At 46.8% G+C, this 17,874-nt stretch overlaps 1 protein-coding gene across 1 annotated transcript in view; it reads right to left on the bottom strand.

The window, feature by feature from the left end:
- Nucleotides 1–8,510: 8,510 nt before the first annotated feature.
- The window catches only part of EXOC3L4 (exocyst complex component 3 like 4), a 38,971-nt gene continuing 29,607 nt past the window's right edge, over nt 8,511–17,874 (bottom strand). The window contains exons 9-12 of the mRNA XM_029912084.1: nt 15,356–15,478; nt 13,970–14,122; nt 12,313–12,434; nt 8,511–9,420 (exon numbers count right to left, since the gene is read on the bottom strand). Coding sequence (XP_029767944.1) covers nt 9,258–9,420; nt 12,313–12,434; nt 13,970–14,122; nt 15,356–15,478 — 561 coding nt within the window. The 3' untranslated portion in view covers nt 8,511–9,257. The remainder of the gene's footprint in view (nt 9,421–12,312; nt 12,435–13,969; nt 14,123–15,355; nt 15,479–17,874) is intronic.

Here is a 17,874-nt window from a genome sequence, read left to right as displayed (position 1 = left end):
TAGGGGTTGGGGGAATATGGTCACCCTACCACTGCCCGGCTCTGGCTTCAGGCATGGCCTCAGGGGGAAGAGGAGGAGCAGGGTGGCAGGTCTCCAGGGGCAGCGGAAGAGGAGGAGCAGGGGGTGGGGCCACAGTTCCGGTGTTGGCAGCCCCCGCACTTCTATATAGGTTCTGGCATTCCGTGGGAGCCCCCAAATTGGTTGGGGCCTCTGGGCATGGGCCCCATGGGCCGATGCGTTTATCCACCATTGAACAAGATCCCATAGCTGGAAATTTAAGAGAAGTTCTGTAACCTGTATATGAGGGGAATTGGACTAGATGGTACATCTGGCCTTGCAAACTGTGAATCTATTAGTTCCTGTGTTCATTTCTTTCTTTCATGAGCCTTGGGGAGAGCATGATTGCCTACATTCCCCTCAACAGATTCCTAACACTTGTAGCTCTGTATCATAAAGATTATAATCTAATCTCATGCTTCAGTATTTAAACCAGTCATGTGCAGGAGCCAGGAAGAAATTCCCCCTCCCCCGATGCACTGTTGAAATCTGTGGTTTTTTTTCATCTTCCTCTGGAGCATGAGAGATTGGTTACAGCTAGAAATAGGATACCAGCTGGGGGACACAGATGCTCTATGGTCATACAGAAAATCCTCTGTTTTAGATGCTTGGCTGGTGTGTCTTGCTCACATGTGCAGGGTCAAACTGATCCCCAAACTTGGGGCTGGTCCAGATCACACTGGTAGGGACCTTGTTTTGTTTTTTTTCCCCCCACCTTCCTCTGTGTCATGCACAGATCCAGTTGTACAATCAGGGTCTACTAATGGTGCCAGAAGCACCTCTTCCTCAAGCCCTGGTGTACTTGTTTCAAATACTAACTGGGATTGGGCGGGGGCAGGAACTTGTAAGTGATAATTTTGGTTCACTCATTGGCTTCCTCTACATCCCCCAAGCAAGCCACTTAATTTACTTATTTCCTCATCTGTTAATAAGGGATTACTTGACTCACACAGGTGTGCTGAGGGTTGGTTAATATTTAATAGTATCTGGCAGATGGAAAGCACAGTAAGTGGCCTTTTCCCCCATAGTCCTATAACCTTGTATGGTGTAATAATACTTAGCCCTGCCAGTGGGCACCCTTTCAAAACTTGCTAACTTTGTTTTAGACAAATAAGTATTTCCCCCTGCTAACTATAAGGAAGTATAGGGAATATAGCAAATGCTGAGGTAATCTTACTTGTCTGAGGCAAAGTTAAAGGGTGACCAATACAAGTGTTAACTATTGGTTGGTGTCATTGTTTCTATTCTGTAAAACATTACAGAACTGGCAAAAAGATGGACATAGAAGAATTGTGTGTATACATTTTATTGACTTCATGAAAGTGAATACAGGATTGTGACCAACATATGTGACTTCAAGATTCTGCTTTTCAGCTAATGCAGGCTAGAGAGTGGTGTGTGGTGTTTTTTATTTATTTTTTTTTTTTTAAATAAACTGAAAGGGGGGAAAAAAAGTCAGGTTAAAAAAACAGTATAGAAAATCAATCATCTGACATATCAAATAAAAAATATATTGAGACCATGGGGTTCTGATGACATTAAAGTGCTTACCCTACAATCTGGTGTAGTCATGATGTCAGCAGCATGTCTGGACTATATATCCCCTAAATCCCAGCATAGAGTATGTCTGTGTATAAATTTAAAACTCAGCTGTGTATGCACCTCCATAATATGCATTTATTAGATAGTTTATTCCCAACTCTACCTGCTTGCTGTGTGTTATTGTACAAATCACTAGATTTCTCTCCTCATACATTCCCATCTGTAAAATGGATGTAATATATTATTTACCTACCTCACAATGGAGTTGAGAAGCTTAATGTTGTTAGTGATTTGGGATGCTTCAATGAAAGGCACTGCCTGATGAAGTACAAAGAATTGCTGGCCACTGCTATTATTCTAAGTAACTTAATATGGAATGTTAGTAAAGACAAACTACAATCTAGAATACAGAAACCAGCCATCAGTGCTGATGAAGGGGGAAGAAAAGGTGAGCTCAGGGGTCCCCCAAATCATCTAACATCTGTGTAAATAAAGTGAAATGGGAGGGTGTGGTGCCCCCAGCAAACATGATGTACGGGGCCCCTAAATTTCTTTCAAAGGGTCTGCAGACCATCATTTTCACTGCATTTCCCTGATTTTGTGCACCATTGTAACAAGACCATTTCATCTGTCTTGAATAAATGCAGGTTATTCCAGTCATGTCCTTGGGGAATAATTAACACTTGGCTGAGAATCAAGCTCCTTACTTGAAACGTCAGTGCCCCCAAACTAGATCTTTCTCTGTATTTTACAGATATTTAGTCTTGCTGTGGAACATGAATGGAAAGCGGGAGGGGCTTGATTTGACCAGATTGCTAAACTTTATCTCTAACACTTCCTCTAATTCCAGAAGTTTAGTTTGTCCTTTTCTGTAATCAAACCATGGATCTATTGGCAGTTAAGAGCCTCTTAAGGATCAGTTTGTACTTTCTCAAATCATCTCTATAGAACGGGCAAAAAATAATCACAGGTGGGATGGTAAAGCTTGGCCAGAATTTTATCCCTTCTTTTTAATTTTTTTTCAATATATTTGATCAACTTCATATAAACTTACACTAGGTCGGATACAACACAAACTTGGGAAAAGAGCAGAATCCCAAAGCTCTGGCTTTACTGAAAGTAATAATGTAACTCTGAGGTCACCCCTGCTTGCCTTAAATCGGCACGTGTTCACATTGAAGCCAGTTGGAGTAAAGCAAGCAGGATGTGGCCCTCACTGACTGTTATCAGCCTCAAATCAAGGCATCATAGCATAGGTATGGACTGGCTTAGGAACCAACCCAGTCCACCAGAGCAGATAGACTTTCAGAGGCAGCTCGCAAAACGCTCAGGAGGCAGGAGCCGGTTCTGAATCTGCAGACCAAGTTTCTAATCCTTAAGAAAAGGAGTGGAGTGCATCCAGCAGTAATGCAGGCAGTTTGACCCTCTTCCCCGAACTAATACAAGTGTCGCCCAGTCTGCCCTTGTGGGTTAGTGGTGGACAATGCATTTTTCAGCCAGCAAACACAGCAAGTCACCAGTTTAATGGTGCTCTGCTACTTGCTACCCAAGAGTGAGATACTTACTAATACACACATCATTAATCCTTGCTTTCACTGTCCTGGCAAATGAAGTGTTTTCCCAATAAAACCAGGCCGATTCACTAACATTCAAATGCATGTTATAGGATAAAGAGCTCTTCACTCAAGAGCCCCTGGCCTTGTCATCTCCTCATTCAAATCCTGCCTCAAGATTTGCTTCTTTGCAAAGCTGATCAACACTCACCCACAGCTGTCAAATGCCCTCGCCACCCTGATATTACATGGGTGAGAGCTTTCCTCGATTTCCACCTGCTTCTGTGGGTACCAGGCTGGCTTGGATTTTTCCTGGAAGCTTAACATGTGAAAAGGCCCAGAACAGCGGTGCCTTGTATAGTTCTAAGCACATAATCACAAAGCCTAGAAACAGGATTGCACCTCTAGGTATTGAAAAATCATGTCTCGTCCAGAAAATCATGAGACTGAAATCAGTAAATAAACAAGGGGGTGCTTTTCATTTGCCTTTCGGTTTTTGAGTCTCTAGGGTGCATTCAGGTCATGTTTTGAACTCCAAGCTCTCCTCTGCAGCCAGCAAGGCTAGAAAATGAAAGCTGAGATTCCCGTGTGAACCCAGGCCTTAGAAGCTGGAGCTCTAAGAAAAACAAAATCTTGCAAGATTTGTGATAAAATCACAAGACTTGGTGTGATAAATGGGGATGGGGGAAGGTAGCTCCCTTTTATGGACACCCAGCCAGTCAATAGCAATAGAATCCTCCTTGGCAGTTGTACCCAGGGGCGGCTCTATGTTTTTTGCCACTCCAAGCACGGCAGTCAGGCAGCTTTTGGTGGCACGCCTGTGGGCGGTCCGCTGGTCCCGCGGATTCGGTGGCGCGCCTGCGGGAGGTCCGCCGCTGCCGCTCCACCGGCGTCCCCGAAGCCGCGGGACCAGCGGACCTCCCGCAGGTGCGCTACCGAAAGCCGCCTGCCTGCCACACTCACAGCAACCGGCAGGCCGTCCCCCGCGGCTTCCCGCCCCAGGCACGCGCTCCATCCTTCCCACCCTGTAGTAGATGGAGTTTCCCATAACACAACTTAGCACCATTGTGACGGTACAGTCTATATGGTTTTATAAAAACATAAGTGAATATAATGTAACTGGAATATGCTTCATGCAAAAGGTCTCTTGTAAGGTATCATTACAAAGCTTATAATCTACTGAGTGTGATCATCCTATTTGTATAAATGTACCACTCTTGTATCTAAAACTATAAATATAAAATATAACTCTGAGGGCCTATTGTAATTATGCAAAGTGTGGGCCATTAATGGTGGTTTGGAATCTTGATGACTCCCATTAACCAGGACCATTGTCTGCAGATGGCTGTGTTTTACCTGTGAGTCTTCCTGTATATATGTGTGTGCTGGCAAGTGGGCAATGAAGTCTTGCAGTGACATGTGATCATGTCACCTGAACTGGAATCCATCTTTAACCTGGTGCTTTTCCAGTGGGGGGTGTGTGTGTGTGTGTGGAAACCCAGAGGGACAAAGGGTTCCCGCCTTATGCAAAACCAGGGCCGGTGCAACCGCTAGGCAAACTAGGCGGCTGCATAGGGCGCCAAGTGGTTGGGGGCGGACAAAAGCGCTCTCCGGGGCGGCAGTGGAGTGGAGGTGAGCTAGGGCAGGGGGGCGCGGGGAGGGCTGCCTGCAGCAAGTAAGGGGGGTGGCACACAGGGGAACTGCTCCCCGCCCCAGCTCACCTCTGCTTCACCTCCTCCCTGAGCACGCCGCCCCGCTCTGCTTCTCTCCCTCCCAGGCTTGCGGCGCCAAACAGCTGATTGGCACCGCAAGCCTGGGCGGCGGGAGAAGTGGAGCAGCGACGGCGTGCTTGGGGAGGAGGCGGAGCAGAGGTGAGCTGGGGTGGGGAGTTGCCGCCCGGCTCCCCGGACCGGGGGAGCTGCCGAGGGCAGGGGTGCCTCAGGGTGGAGGGGGGGAGCTGCCGCAGGGCTCGGGGAGGGGGCGGAGCAGAGGTGAGCTGGGGTGGGGAGCTGCCGCACGGCTCCCCAGGCCGAAGGTGGGGGGAGCTGCCACAGGGAGGGTGCCTCTGGGTGGGTGGGGAGCTGCCGCAGAGGGGGTGCCTCAGGGCGGAGGGGGGGCGGGGAGCTGCCGCAGGGCTTGGGGAGGGCGCAAGGTGGAAGTTTTGCCTAGGGCGTGAAACATCCTTGCACTGGCCCTGTGCAAAAGATATATAAAGGAGTGGAAGAGAATAGAGGAGGGAGAGGAGCCATCATGAAGAATCCCCTAGCTATCACCTGAGCTGGAACAAGAGCTGTACCAGGGGAAAAGAATTGTGCCCAGGCCTGGAAGGTGTCCAGTCTGAGAAAAAAAAACTTACTGAAGCATCTCTGAGGGTGAGATTATCTGTATTTAGTTTGATTAGACATAGACTTGCGCGTTTTATTTTATTTTGCTTGGTAACTTACTTTGTTCTGTCTGTTACTACTTGGAACCACTTCAATCCTACTTTCTGTATTTAATAAAATCACTTTTTACTTATTAATTAACTCAAAGTATGTATTAATACCTGGGGGAGCAAACAACTGTGCATCTCCCTCTATCAGTGTTATAGAGGGCGAACAATTTATGAGTTTACCCTGGACCTCTCTCTGAGATGGCTGGGTGCCTAGATACCCCAACTTCAGGGTCGGCTCCAAGGCCCCCAAGTCCTTTGCCTTCCTCGGGCTCACGGGGGCTACACTCCTGGGCCCCCTGCCTGGGGGTTCTTAGTTACCGTAAAACCAACATTCATTGGTTTCTTTCCTCTGTTGTCTAGGAGTTCTTGCTACTTTTGGGGGTTCTACCCACCCCCTCCATCTCCCTTCGCCTCTCTAATTGGGTTCTCCCCACCCCCTTCGTCAGGATCTCCCTTCCCACTTCCTTTCCCGCAAGTAGGGCCCCCCCCAATCGCTTCCCAGTAGGCCTGGGCAAGGTAACCTCCCCACTACCCCTATCTGCTGCTATCCGATAGCTCCAGGTGTCCCCATGGACACACCGAAGGGCTACCTTTGTCCCCGGAACCATCCAATGTGTCTTCACCAGACCCTTACCAACCAGTGAGCAGGTGGAGGCAGAGCCCACCAAACCCTTTTGGGACTTCCTCCCCACCAACACGGGATTGGTGGTTAAGGGCCAATTTCCCAGTCCCTCCCACCCCCTGGTCCACCCACAAAAGTCTGCCAGCCCACACTCCATTTGAGGGCAGTTCGGTTTTTTATGGCCAGGGCGCCCGCACTGCCAACAGGTCAGTTCGCGGCTGCGGGCAGGCACTGGGTCCGCCCCCTTCTTGGGTGCCTGTTCCAGTGGACTCCTTCCAGGTCCAGCTCCGCTATGGGGCTTCACCGCCCTTCGGGTCGCCTCCGCCGCAATGTACTCCTCTGTCAGCCGGACTGCATCTGCTACATGGGCCCGCTGATATCGTCGGACCCAAACGTGTACAGGATCCGGGAGCCCCTGGAGAAATTGCTCCAGGATCTTCTGGTCCATTATCTCCTCCACTGTCTGGGCCGCGGGCCTCAGCCACCTAGTGGCCCAGTCAGTCAACTTCTGGGCAAATGCCCTGGGCCTCAGGCGCTCCGTCCAGCAGGCTGCCTAGAACTGCTGACGGTACCTCTCAGTTGAGAGTCCGATCCTGTCCAAGATAGCGGCCTTCACAGTTTCATAGTCTCTGGCTTGGGTCTCTCTCAAAGCCGTAAACGTCACTTGGGCTTCACCGCCCAGGTACAGGGCTAGCCGCAAGGCCCATGTTGAACTCTCCCAGCCGGCTGCTGTAGCCACCCGTTCAAAGGTCCCCAGAAAGGTATCTGGGTCATCTATGGGGCCCATCTTACAGAGCCCCCACCCTGGTGCCTTGGTTCCGTCCCTGCTCGCTGGACTCACTACCCGCTAGAGCAGGGGTAGGCAACCTATGGCACGCGTGCCGATTTTCAGTGGCACTCACACTGCCTGGGTCCTGGCCACCGGTCCAGGGGGCTCTGCATTTTAATTTAATTTTAAATGAAGCTTCTTAAACATTTTAAAAAACCTTATTTACTTTACATACAACAATAGTTTAGTTATATATTATAGACTTATAGAAAGAGACCTTCTAAAAACGTTAAAATGTATTACCGGCACGTGAAACCTTAAATCAGAGTGAATAAATGAAGACTCGGCACACCACTTCTGAAAGGTTGCCGACCCCTGCGCTAGAGGATCTGCTGTTGGGCCACTGACTGCTCCTTGATGAAGTCTTGGAGGGCCCGTTGTTGGTCCCCCTGCCATGCCATCAGGGCCTGTCTTTCCGTCTGGTGGGACTGCTGCAGCTCCTGCACTGTAGTAACCAGCAATTTCAGGGTCTCCTCCATACTGGCAGCCACTGGAATCGGTGGTTAGGAGGAAATCTCGGACAAGTCCCTATGTGTTACAGGGCGGCACAGGTTTCCTTCTCCTTGTCCCTGCACCCTGTGCCTGGGCTGGCCAAAGAAAGGGTCTCAGACGCCTCTTGCAGGTGCTTCACCCATATTCTTTTCTTTACAGTGGCTGAACAGTCCCAAATCCCCAACATCAGTCCCCGCTCTGACCCCTCAATGGGTCCTCTGACCTTTGAGACCTGTGTCAGCCCGCAGAGACAGAGCCTCAAGCTTCTTATCTTCCTCTCTGGCTTTCCCCCTCTGAGCTTTTCCCTGGGTTTATACGCCTTCCCAGTCATCAACCCAGCTGGTTCCACTAGGCTCAGCAAATCACCCTGAGCCTGCCCTCATTAGGGCCTGCAGCTGGGCTCCCTGCTAGGGGTCTTGGCCCATAAACCCGGCCACCCTACAGGGAAACAGGGGGAAGCCAGCTCTTTCGCAGGGCAGCCAAAGGTTTTATACCTCTGCCCTGTGACAGATGCCTTTAGCAGATAAGGTTAGAATAATAGAAATGTAGGACTGGAAGGGACCATTCTAGTCCATTGCCCTGCACTGAGGCAAAACCAAGTAAGCCTAGACCATCCTTGAATGTTCTTTTGTCAACCTGTTCATAAAAACCTCCTATGATGGAGATTCCACAACCTCCCAAGTAATTTGTTCCAGTGCTTAACAACCCTGACAGTTATGAAGTTTTTCCTAATGTCCAACCTAAACCTCCCTTGCTGCAATTTAAGTCTATTGCTTCTTGTCCTGTCCTCTGTGGTTAAAAAGAAGAATTTATTACTCTCTTCTTTGTAACAATCTTTTACATACTTGAAGACTGTTATACCTCTCCCCCACCCCCAGTCTTGTTTTTTCAATCTTCCCTCATAGGTCATGTTTTCTAGACCTTTAATCATTTTTGTTGCTCTCCTCTGGATTTCCTCTAATTTGTTCACATCTTTCCCAATGTGAAGGACACTAAACTGGACACAATAGTGCAGCTGAGGCCTTATCAGTGCTGAGTAGAATGTGGGAATTGCTTCTCGTGTCTTCCTTGCAACATTTCTGCTAATAAATCCCAGGATGATGTTTGTCTTTTTTGCAGCAGTATTACATTGTTGACTCATATTTAGTTTGTTGATACACTACAAACTCCAGATCCTCTCTGCAGTACTCCTTCCTAGGCGGTCACTTCCCATTTTGTGCAATTGCTTCTTCCTTCTTAATTGGAGCACTTTTCCTTTGTCCTTACTGAATTTCATCTTGTTTATTTCAGACCATTTCTCCAGTTTGTCAAGATCATTTTGAATTCTAATCTTGTCCTCCAAAGTGCTTGCAACCCCAGCATGGTATAATCCGCAAATTTTGTAAGTGTATTCTCTATGCCATGATCCAAATAATTTATGAAGATATTGAATAGAACCTGACCCAGGACAGATCCCTGCAGGACCCTGCTTGATATGCCCTTCTAGCTCAACTGTGAATCATTGATAACTATTCTCTAGGTATTTATCAGGGCTTGCTTAGGGACCTCTTTGTGCAATATATTGACTCCTCCATTGTCCTTGTCTTCTAGAAATGAGAGTCAATTTCTGTACATCTGTTACAATGCTTTGAGTTATGGGCAGGGAGGAGCAGGTGTCATGTTTAGGAGCATGACTTAGAAGAACTGTAAAAATTTTGGATGCTCTTATTTCTGTTGTCTAGCTGGTCTTTAAAAGCATGTGACAAGAGTTGGAGTGTCAATCTCGGCAAAGAGTGTTCTATCAGCCACGCTTTCTGCATTTTCTTGGAGTTTGTCTATTTTCTGAATAATGGACTTTTTCTTGTTCCGGTCCAATCCTCGACAGGTGAGAACAGCTTCAATATGTTCCTTTCTGTGAAAAACAAAACCAGTGTCATTCTTGAGGAGTCCAAACAATGCAAATAAACAGCAAGCCACGCCCTAAGGTAAGGTAGAGCGGAAACAGCCAAACAGTTTCCATCCCTTAATATATCTCAGGTGTTCTCTGCCGATTATCCCATAGTCACCATGGGCTAACACAGAGCATTGCTGAGGGGCCTGGAGGCATAAAAACTCTGGGACAATCAGTGATGCTGGTGAATGGGATAGCTTAATGGTCTCTGATACAGGCAGTTGTGGATAAAATACAACATAGCTGCAAGTGCCCAGGAATGTCTTTTTCACAGTCAGCTGGGAGACTTGCCCGTGTAAGGACTGCTGGGTCAGGGTACAATGTAAGTGTTAGTATAGAATCAAATTCTGCCACCTTTATGTTAATACCTTATTCTGTGAGGAGTCTCATTATCTTCAACATGGCCACTCGCCAGGTGGGTTACTACTTATTATGAGTAAGGCTGGCAGAACTGGGCCCCAAGATTTGCAAACACAAGATGGGAGTTAAGTGCCCATCTCCTATTGGAAGCCAATGGGAGTTAGGTGCTTACCTGCTCTTTGTGCCTTGAAAATCTACTCCCTGGATGTTTTCTACATTAATGTGAAATCTCCACCTTCATCACACTAAGATTTCCTGAGAAGCTGGGGGCCTTTTATGTAGCGAGTATTTGATTGTTAAATAATGTGGGCAGTAATACTCAAGAAATGGACAGGCACTAATTAGATTAGAGCTAGTAAAGAAGACTTAAGTAGCGGGCACTATTCCAGAAATCTGGGCACAGACAGATGCAGAAACCCACCTGAAAATCTGAGTCATGACAGCTAGGCTCTAAAGCAAGACAGTGCTAGGAGGCTCTGTCTGGTTTTCAAAACTTGCTTGGCCAAAGATTATAAGATTCAGCAAGTGCAAGCTAAGAAACAAAAGCCAAGTTGATGAACCTTGAAATCTACTTGTGGTTGCGTTTTAAGGCTAATTATTAAAATTGTCATTGACCCCAATCCAGCAGATTTAAGAGTGTCACATGCTTTAAAGTTAAGTATGTGCAGAAGTCTTTTGGGGCTTTTTTTTTAGGGTTAGATTGGTTAAATATTTTGGATTCAGTTTCTGTGTTCTGAGCAATCTGCTAAATTTCATGCTTAAATTAATCCGTGTGCAAATAACATCCAGTGGTCAGGGCCGGTACAAGGAAGTTTCGCGTCCTAGGCGAAACTTCCACCTTGCACCGCCCCCCGCCCCGCGGCCGCCCCCCCCCCCCCCCCCCCCCCCCGGGGGCCCCCCCCCCCCCCTCGCGGCAGCTCCCACCCCGGCCCGGAGATCCGTGCGGCAGCTCTGACCCAGGGGTTCCCCTGGGCTGCTGGCGGCATGCTGACCCGGGGAACCCCTGGGCTGCCTGCCGGTGGCTCAGACTCCCTCTCCCTCCCAGCATAGCAGCCGCTGTAAAAAAAAAAATTGGGGACGTCGCTTTTTGGCGCCCCCAAATCTTGGCACCCTAGGCAACCGCCTAGTTGGCCTAAATGGTAGCACCGGTCCTGCCAGTGGTAACCACACAACATAGTGCAGTCACCTGCATGTGCTTTACAAACTAACTTTTGTGAAACATACTTTAAGCTTTGCTGTTTAGTGGATATATTGATGTCATTAAACTCTATTGTTTTTGAAGTATGATAATACAACCAAAGTTCTAGTTCTAGAGAAACAATAACCTTACATGTATCAGACTCCTTATTGAGTCATGGAAAATCAATTGATAGTTTAGAGGGGCCTAAGGATATGAGATCATACCTGACTTGTAGGTACTGTGGACAAGCGCAGTGCTTCAGATTCACTTTGGTGTAAAAGGATGGCCCAAAAGCCCACAACAAAAGCTGAGAAATGTGTATCAGGTTCTGCTCTGTCTGATGTCGCTTTGCCACTGAAGGCTGGATTGTAACCTTACAATCCCCTGGCCAGGTTTGGAAATCTCAACCATAACTTCACTTTTTAAAAACAAAAGACTAAATTCTGCAGCAATCTGGGGCCCAGGAGAAATGCTCAATATGCACCTACCACTGTGTAGTCATAGCCATAGAGTTTAAGGCCAGGAGAGACCAGCAGATTCCAGTCTGATCTTCTATCACAGGTAACCAACACCACCCAGCCAGCCTAGCACCAAGTCCAACAACTAGCATTAGACCACATTATTGCAGCCCTGGCTCCATCCAACCCCTGTATCGATGTTATATTTATATTTCTAGTGTGCCAACCACCATGGCATCTAGTAGCCAAATTAGGATATTATTTATCCTATAATCCTGGAAGGATACATATTCTCTGCCTCACCCTCAGTAGGGTTGAAATCCATACAGGAGGTTTTAGAGAGGAATTCGCCCCCACTTAGAGAGGAAGATGCCCTTTCTTATACAGCTGCCATTCCACACATGGGTTTTTAAAAACAGCCTCCAATTTTGCAGGTGCAATTTTGGAAGCACAATAAATTGAGGGCACAAAAGAGAGCATTTAGATGCCAAACTACTGGATTGTGCCAGCAAAATCAGGGTTTGGGATGCGGCCCCTTCAAAAATCCAGTTAAAATTTTCAAAAGCAGCAACTGACCTTGGAGGCCTCAGTTTTTGGGTGCTCATCTTAAGACCTAGACCAAACCCATTTCCTCCAACGCTGAGCCCTGCAAATTGGCTAGCACAGAGCCTTCAAATAAAACACAGTAAAACAATATGGGATCGGAAATAACTTCTGTGTACCATAAAGTTCAGCTGATTCTGCTGCTACCAACCTGGAAGCAAATTATATAAATATTCAGGGGCAAAAAACCTGAGCTTCACCCTGCTCACAGCACTTTACATTGAGAAAACCTCTGATATTAACCCCACATACCTGACATCTGGATAAGCCTGACATATTTCCTCAATATATTCCTTGATTTTGTGTCTGTTCTTCTCGGAAATTATGTTTGCAATGTAATGAATGGCAGAATTAAGCCAATCCACATCAGAGCCCTAGAGATAAGTTAGAAGAGGTGAAGTCTGTGATCTGTATTTTAATGAGAAATGTCAACATGTATGATTCACATTTACAGAGAAGTTAACCAACTTGCTCAAGATCATGGCGTGAAGCCATGGCAGTCAGCCTCGAACCTTGTTCTTCTCCTGACTTCTAGTCTCTAACTTGTAGGCCATGCAGCCTCCCTGTGTGACTCTCTATAGAAACCATAACACATGGCAGTGGATGTTACACTGTAATATGATGTCTTGGTTGTATTGCAATGTTGCATAGAAAGGACCAACAGTGAGTCTGTGAAATGAAGGGGAACAGGGTCCCGAGGTTTTAGTTTTTCTGTTGCATTATCAACCGTTTTTAAGGCATTGTTAGTCTCAGTGGTTCACAAAGGGTTTTAAAAGCAAGCAGCTGCTTTCCGGCTCCTTCCTTGGAACTGGGAACAGTGGGGACGGAGCTCTTGTGTGCATGAAGGCCGCTTAGATCGTCCTACTGGAATTTCAGTAGGGGTCCAACTTTGCAGTCACGTGAGTAGGCCCAAGGGGACGGAGTGCATGAGTATGGCCCACTCATGTGAATAACAGTTTGTAGGTTCGTGCCTGGACTAGGGTGACCAGATAGAAGTGTGAAAAATCGGGACAGGGGGTGGAGGGGTATATAAGGTGCCTATATAAGAAAAAGCCCCAAATATTGGGACTGTCCCTATAAAATTGCAACATCTGGTCACCCTAGCCTGGACCCTGCATGATAATATGGTAGATATCAAATGCCAACCTCTCGGAAAGCTGATTTGTCTGCATTGCCCTGAGTGGCTATTTCCTCTACCTCGCTTGCCAAAGAAGCACTACCCTTGGCTCACTAATGATCAAAGCTGGGAGGTTTGAAAAGAACCTAAAGCAGTTCGGTGCCCAAATCCCTTGAATTTCAATAGCAGTTGGGCACCCACCTCCCTCAGGCTGGGATATTCAACGGCATCGAAGTGCTTTGAACGTTGGTATCAATGACTACAAAGGGTGCAGTCAGCAGTAACTCAAGCCTGAAATATCACCCATCACAAAGCCCCGGCTTCTGCCTCTCTAGGCCTTCTCTGGACGAGGACGGTTTTCCTAAAAATATCCCACCGTTGATCTCTCTGGTTTCTCTCCATCAGTTGTAGCAAAGGTGGGCGTAGTGCTAATGTAGACAAGCTTCAGGCAGCCTCTGGCATTTTAATCACTGCCACCTAAGCCTGTTGTGAGCAGGGTTCGGTGGGGCAGGGCCTGACCCATATTTTCATTTGAAGTCACTGGGAGCTTTTTGAAAATTAGGTCTGTGGTCCTTAAGCTACTAGTGACTGCAGATGCCTTGTCTACACCAGTTCTAGTACTGGTTGAGCTGAACCAGTGATTGCAACAGTGGGGGATTTTAGGAAAACTATGCTAGTGTAGTCACAGCCCTATCGATTGGCTGCTTCTCATGTTGGGTTTCACGCCAGCCCACCTTTCATTTTCTGTAATGCAGCTAAAAAGGCCTTGATGCAGTAGGAGGTTTTACATACCAGCTCTTCGAAGCAGTTATGTATGACAGTAGCTTCTTCCTTCATCTTGTTGCCAACCTTTTCCCGCTTGGCTCTCTTCATTCTCTTTCTCGGTTTGATAGCCTGTATGATGTACTCTCTCACCACGTACTTGTGAGCATCCCCTAGAAAATCCTGTTTATTTGTTTTAAAAGAAAATATGGAGGGCAATGAGGTGTGAGAGCAGAGGAGCCTTGGAACTCCTTGGCAATGTCAGAAGAGGTAGATGAGAATCCTGGGCTGAGCATCTCTGGGCTAATGAGCACACGTGAAATGCCAGCCCAGGATTCTGTTCTGAATGCCACTTTTCGGAAGAGCACTCAGCGCAGTGCGTGGATGCTTCTGAGCAGGACACATGGCTCATGTTCCCTTCCATCCACCATCTGCCTAGACATGAAGTGAAGATAGTGAACAAAAAGAAGCCATATAATTACTCACTGTCTCTATCCAAAATTGATCCATGATTATATGTTGGTGATTTGGTTCTTCAGTAACTAATGGGGACATGTGGGACTGTTTAATAATAGGTTTGGATATAGATGTAAAGCAACAACTATAATTCTACATTTAGGTGGTTAAGCCAGATAATTGCGTCAGGAGTAGTAGAGTATATCACTGTGATGCCTCCTTTGTATTTGTGAATCGAGCATTGAGTCATTTTATGTTTCATGATCTGTTCTGGGTGACCACAGTTGCACACTGGAGAGTTTTTTGTTTTCCATTTGTGCAACAAATATACACATCTGCCATGGTTTGCATGGATGTGGTTTAGGGTTGCCCATGAGCTTCCTGAAAGATTGAAACCAGGGGGTCTCCTACATTGGATCTTTCACAAGGTACTTGTGACTTCTTGTGAACTTCATTCAGCTTTCCAAGCTTCATCAACGTTGAAGTCACAGTATTAAAGGTTAAGTACGTGGGTCCAAAAGGGCTCACATGCCTTCAAGTGGAGGTGGGGGATGTTGTTAAGGTCTTGGTGGATGTGGAGACATTTGCTTCCCTTGAGTCGCTGGACTTCCCAGAGGGTTGCAGCATTGCAGCGAACCGATGGAGGAACAATGTGCAACAGCATTGGCAGCCAGGGTGTTGCAATTGAACAGTAATATACTAACCAATGCTTTTGGTTCCTCTTTGAGACCAATTCCCCTATTTCAGTTGTAGATAGGAAGCACAAAAAGGTTATTTCCATGAAAAAGTAAGGGACATACCTTGCAAACTTTCATTTAAGCAATTGTTAGTTATATCAATAGCTGCATTGACGGGAAGGGAGTGACCTTTGCAGGGTCAGCCCCTAGTCTGGAAATAAGATCACCATCTATACTGCTGTAACCTCATGCCAATTGCAATGCATAGGAAAAGGATACATACCTTGTTAACAGGCTGCTCTAAATGTTTTAGGTGTTGGCAAAATTGTACAGTTGCTGACATTATTGAGTCCAGTATTTCACTATTTAACATCCATGCGTTGGTCAGAATTTTCTTAAAGAGTGGCTGGAAAAAGACCAATTCGCCAGCGTTATTATAGTAACATCTTCCAAACCCAAATTACTCAGCAAACTCTGTGTTTTGGGCACTGTACACAGCATACAGGAAGACCCAGACTAACTCGTTCAGAAATATCTTAGGCACTAAGGGCCAGATAATTAAAGGGATTTAGGTACCTAACATGCAGATAGGTACCTAGTGTGATCTTCAAAAGCATCTAAGTGCCTAACTCCCATTGATTTCAACAAGTGCTAGGTGTGTAGGTGCTTTCGAAAATCTTACTAGGTGCCTAAGTATCTTTACCTTAGACTCTAAGTCCCATTGAATTTCAGTGAGACCCAACCCCTGAGTGCCTTTTACTTTTGAAAACATTACTCATATGTTTCTAAGTCCCTTAGGAGCATTTGAGAATATTACGCACAGCCAGTAACGTTGAGGCCACTCCTGCTTTCACTGCACACCCAAAGCTCTTACGGAATTCTGCTGGAGTTTTGGGCACACAAGGAATGCAGAAGTGCGTCCGAAGTTAGACATGACCACGGTTCAGAGAAAGACAGTGTGCAGCTGGAGCAGGGCTAACTCTGAAGTACAGCTATCCTGGGGGATCAGTGCTAGAGCAGTGGTAAACGTCGCGGCGAGCAGGCTCCCACTTACAGGACATGCTTTGTTTGATTAAGGGGATTAAGTGCAGATGCTGTGTTTTTTCCTGCATTTTGGTTTTGTGTAATCCCCTGACTCTATTTCTTTAGATAAATAAAACCCTGTTGCATCAGCTGGCAAATCTTATGGGTAAGGAGAGAAATTGAAATGTTAATCATAGAAACCCGAAGTGGAATGTAAGAGCAACTCACTGAGCACTGCTGGAACACAGTGATACTTGTGGTCAGGCTGTTTTCTTGATATATTGTACAAGGTTCTGCTGGGGTCAGTCACCATAGCTCCCTTGCTTTCAGCTGAGCTACACAGATTTACACCAGCTGAGGATGTGACTCATCCTTCAGCAGCAAACCTGTTGGAAGCTAGCTCCGAAACTAACCACCTCCAATCTCAACTCTTATCCAGAAATAAATCAAAATGCGCTAGGGCAAATCCCTCCTTTTAGGGAGGCCGTCCCCAGTGTCTGTGGATCTCATGCTGAATCCTCCTCTGCTTGTCACTCTGATCTGGGTGTGGTGGATCTGGCTGTGGGAAAAGTTCCCAGATATACACTCCACCTGTTCATGGTAGAGGTTAAACCTGTAGTGACCCAGCCTGCTCACTAAATCCTTCACATCACCACCCAGGGTACATCTCTGCTGAAATCCTTATCCATGCCCTGCTCCTCTCTTTGACCATTGCAGGTCTCTTCCCTGTGGTCTGCCCATGGCTCTCCAGACACTAGCATCTCCAGAATTATGCTGCCTACGTGCAGTCGTACCAAGAGAAGCTCCGTCATAGCTTAAATGCCTCCACTGGCTCCCGGTGGGTATTCTCTTGAGGTTCAAGTTCAGTTGCCCTCCTTCTGAAGATTCTCTTGCGATTTGCCTGAGCTCAGCTTTCTGTCTGCTTTTTTCTACATCTCTCTAAGCTCCTGACCATCTAACTCCTAACTGAGCCTTCCCCCAGTTGGTCCAAAAATCCCTTCCTCTGCATGCCCTGCCATCTGGAACAGTATTCCCATATCTCTCTGCCTCACCAACTCCATGACTTTCCAATTCTATCTTTAAAACATGCTGCCTTCTCCTTTGCTGGGGCTCTTGGCTCTGCCCCACCCTTGCCTCTGTGTGACAGGCCTGAGGCAAAGCTTACTGAAGCCAATGGAAAGACTCCCACTGACTCTAGTGAGCTTTGGATCATGTTGGAGCTGGGCTATGCCCAAATGCTTCCATTTGTTTGCCATGATGTGTCTTTGCACCACTGTTTCCTGTCGTCTATTCTCTGTAACTTACAGAGTGAAACTCCTATCTGACAAACTATAGGTAATTCATCAATGTGGGGCACAAGTCCCAAACTTTCCTCTCATTTCCCTCACACAACTCTGCTCCCTCCTGCCCCTCAGATCCCTGTACTCTCCTTCCAGGTCCATGTTCAATCCATAAACCATCTGTGGTATATCACTGCACAATCCTCTTTCTGTTTTAGCCACATTATGCCTTCTTGGGGGAGATCGCCTGGAGCCAGTGTGCACATAGCATGCAGGCTGTAGAAATCCCTATCAAAGCATCTGGAAAAGCCCTACTACAACAGAAATAACTTGTCATTTCAGCCTCTTATCCCAGATCTCCACTGTAGTGCTGACAGGAGGACTTTGCCCTTCCAGTGGTGAAAGATCTCTTCGGTTTTGCTATGACAACATACTTGAACAGAGCCCCGAGGCAGAATAAACTCATTTCATTGTCACTATGCTGTGATATGCCTTTAGA

This window comes from Terrapene carolina, unplaced genomic scaffold (genome assembly GCF_002925995.2).
Source record: "Terrapene carolina triunguis isolate 2854851 unplaced genomic scaffold, T_m_triunguis-2.0 Scaffold189, whole genome shotgun sequence".
In the NCBI taxonomy this organism is placed as follows: domain Eukaryota; kingdom Metazoa; phylum Chordata; order Testudines; family Emydidae; genus Terrapene; species Terrapene triunguis.
This window is presented reverse-complemented; position numbering and strand designations above follow the sequence as displayed.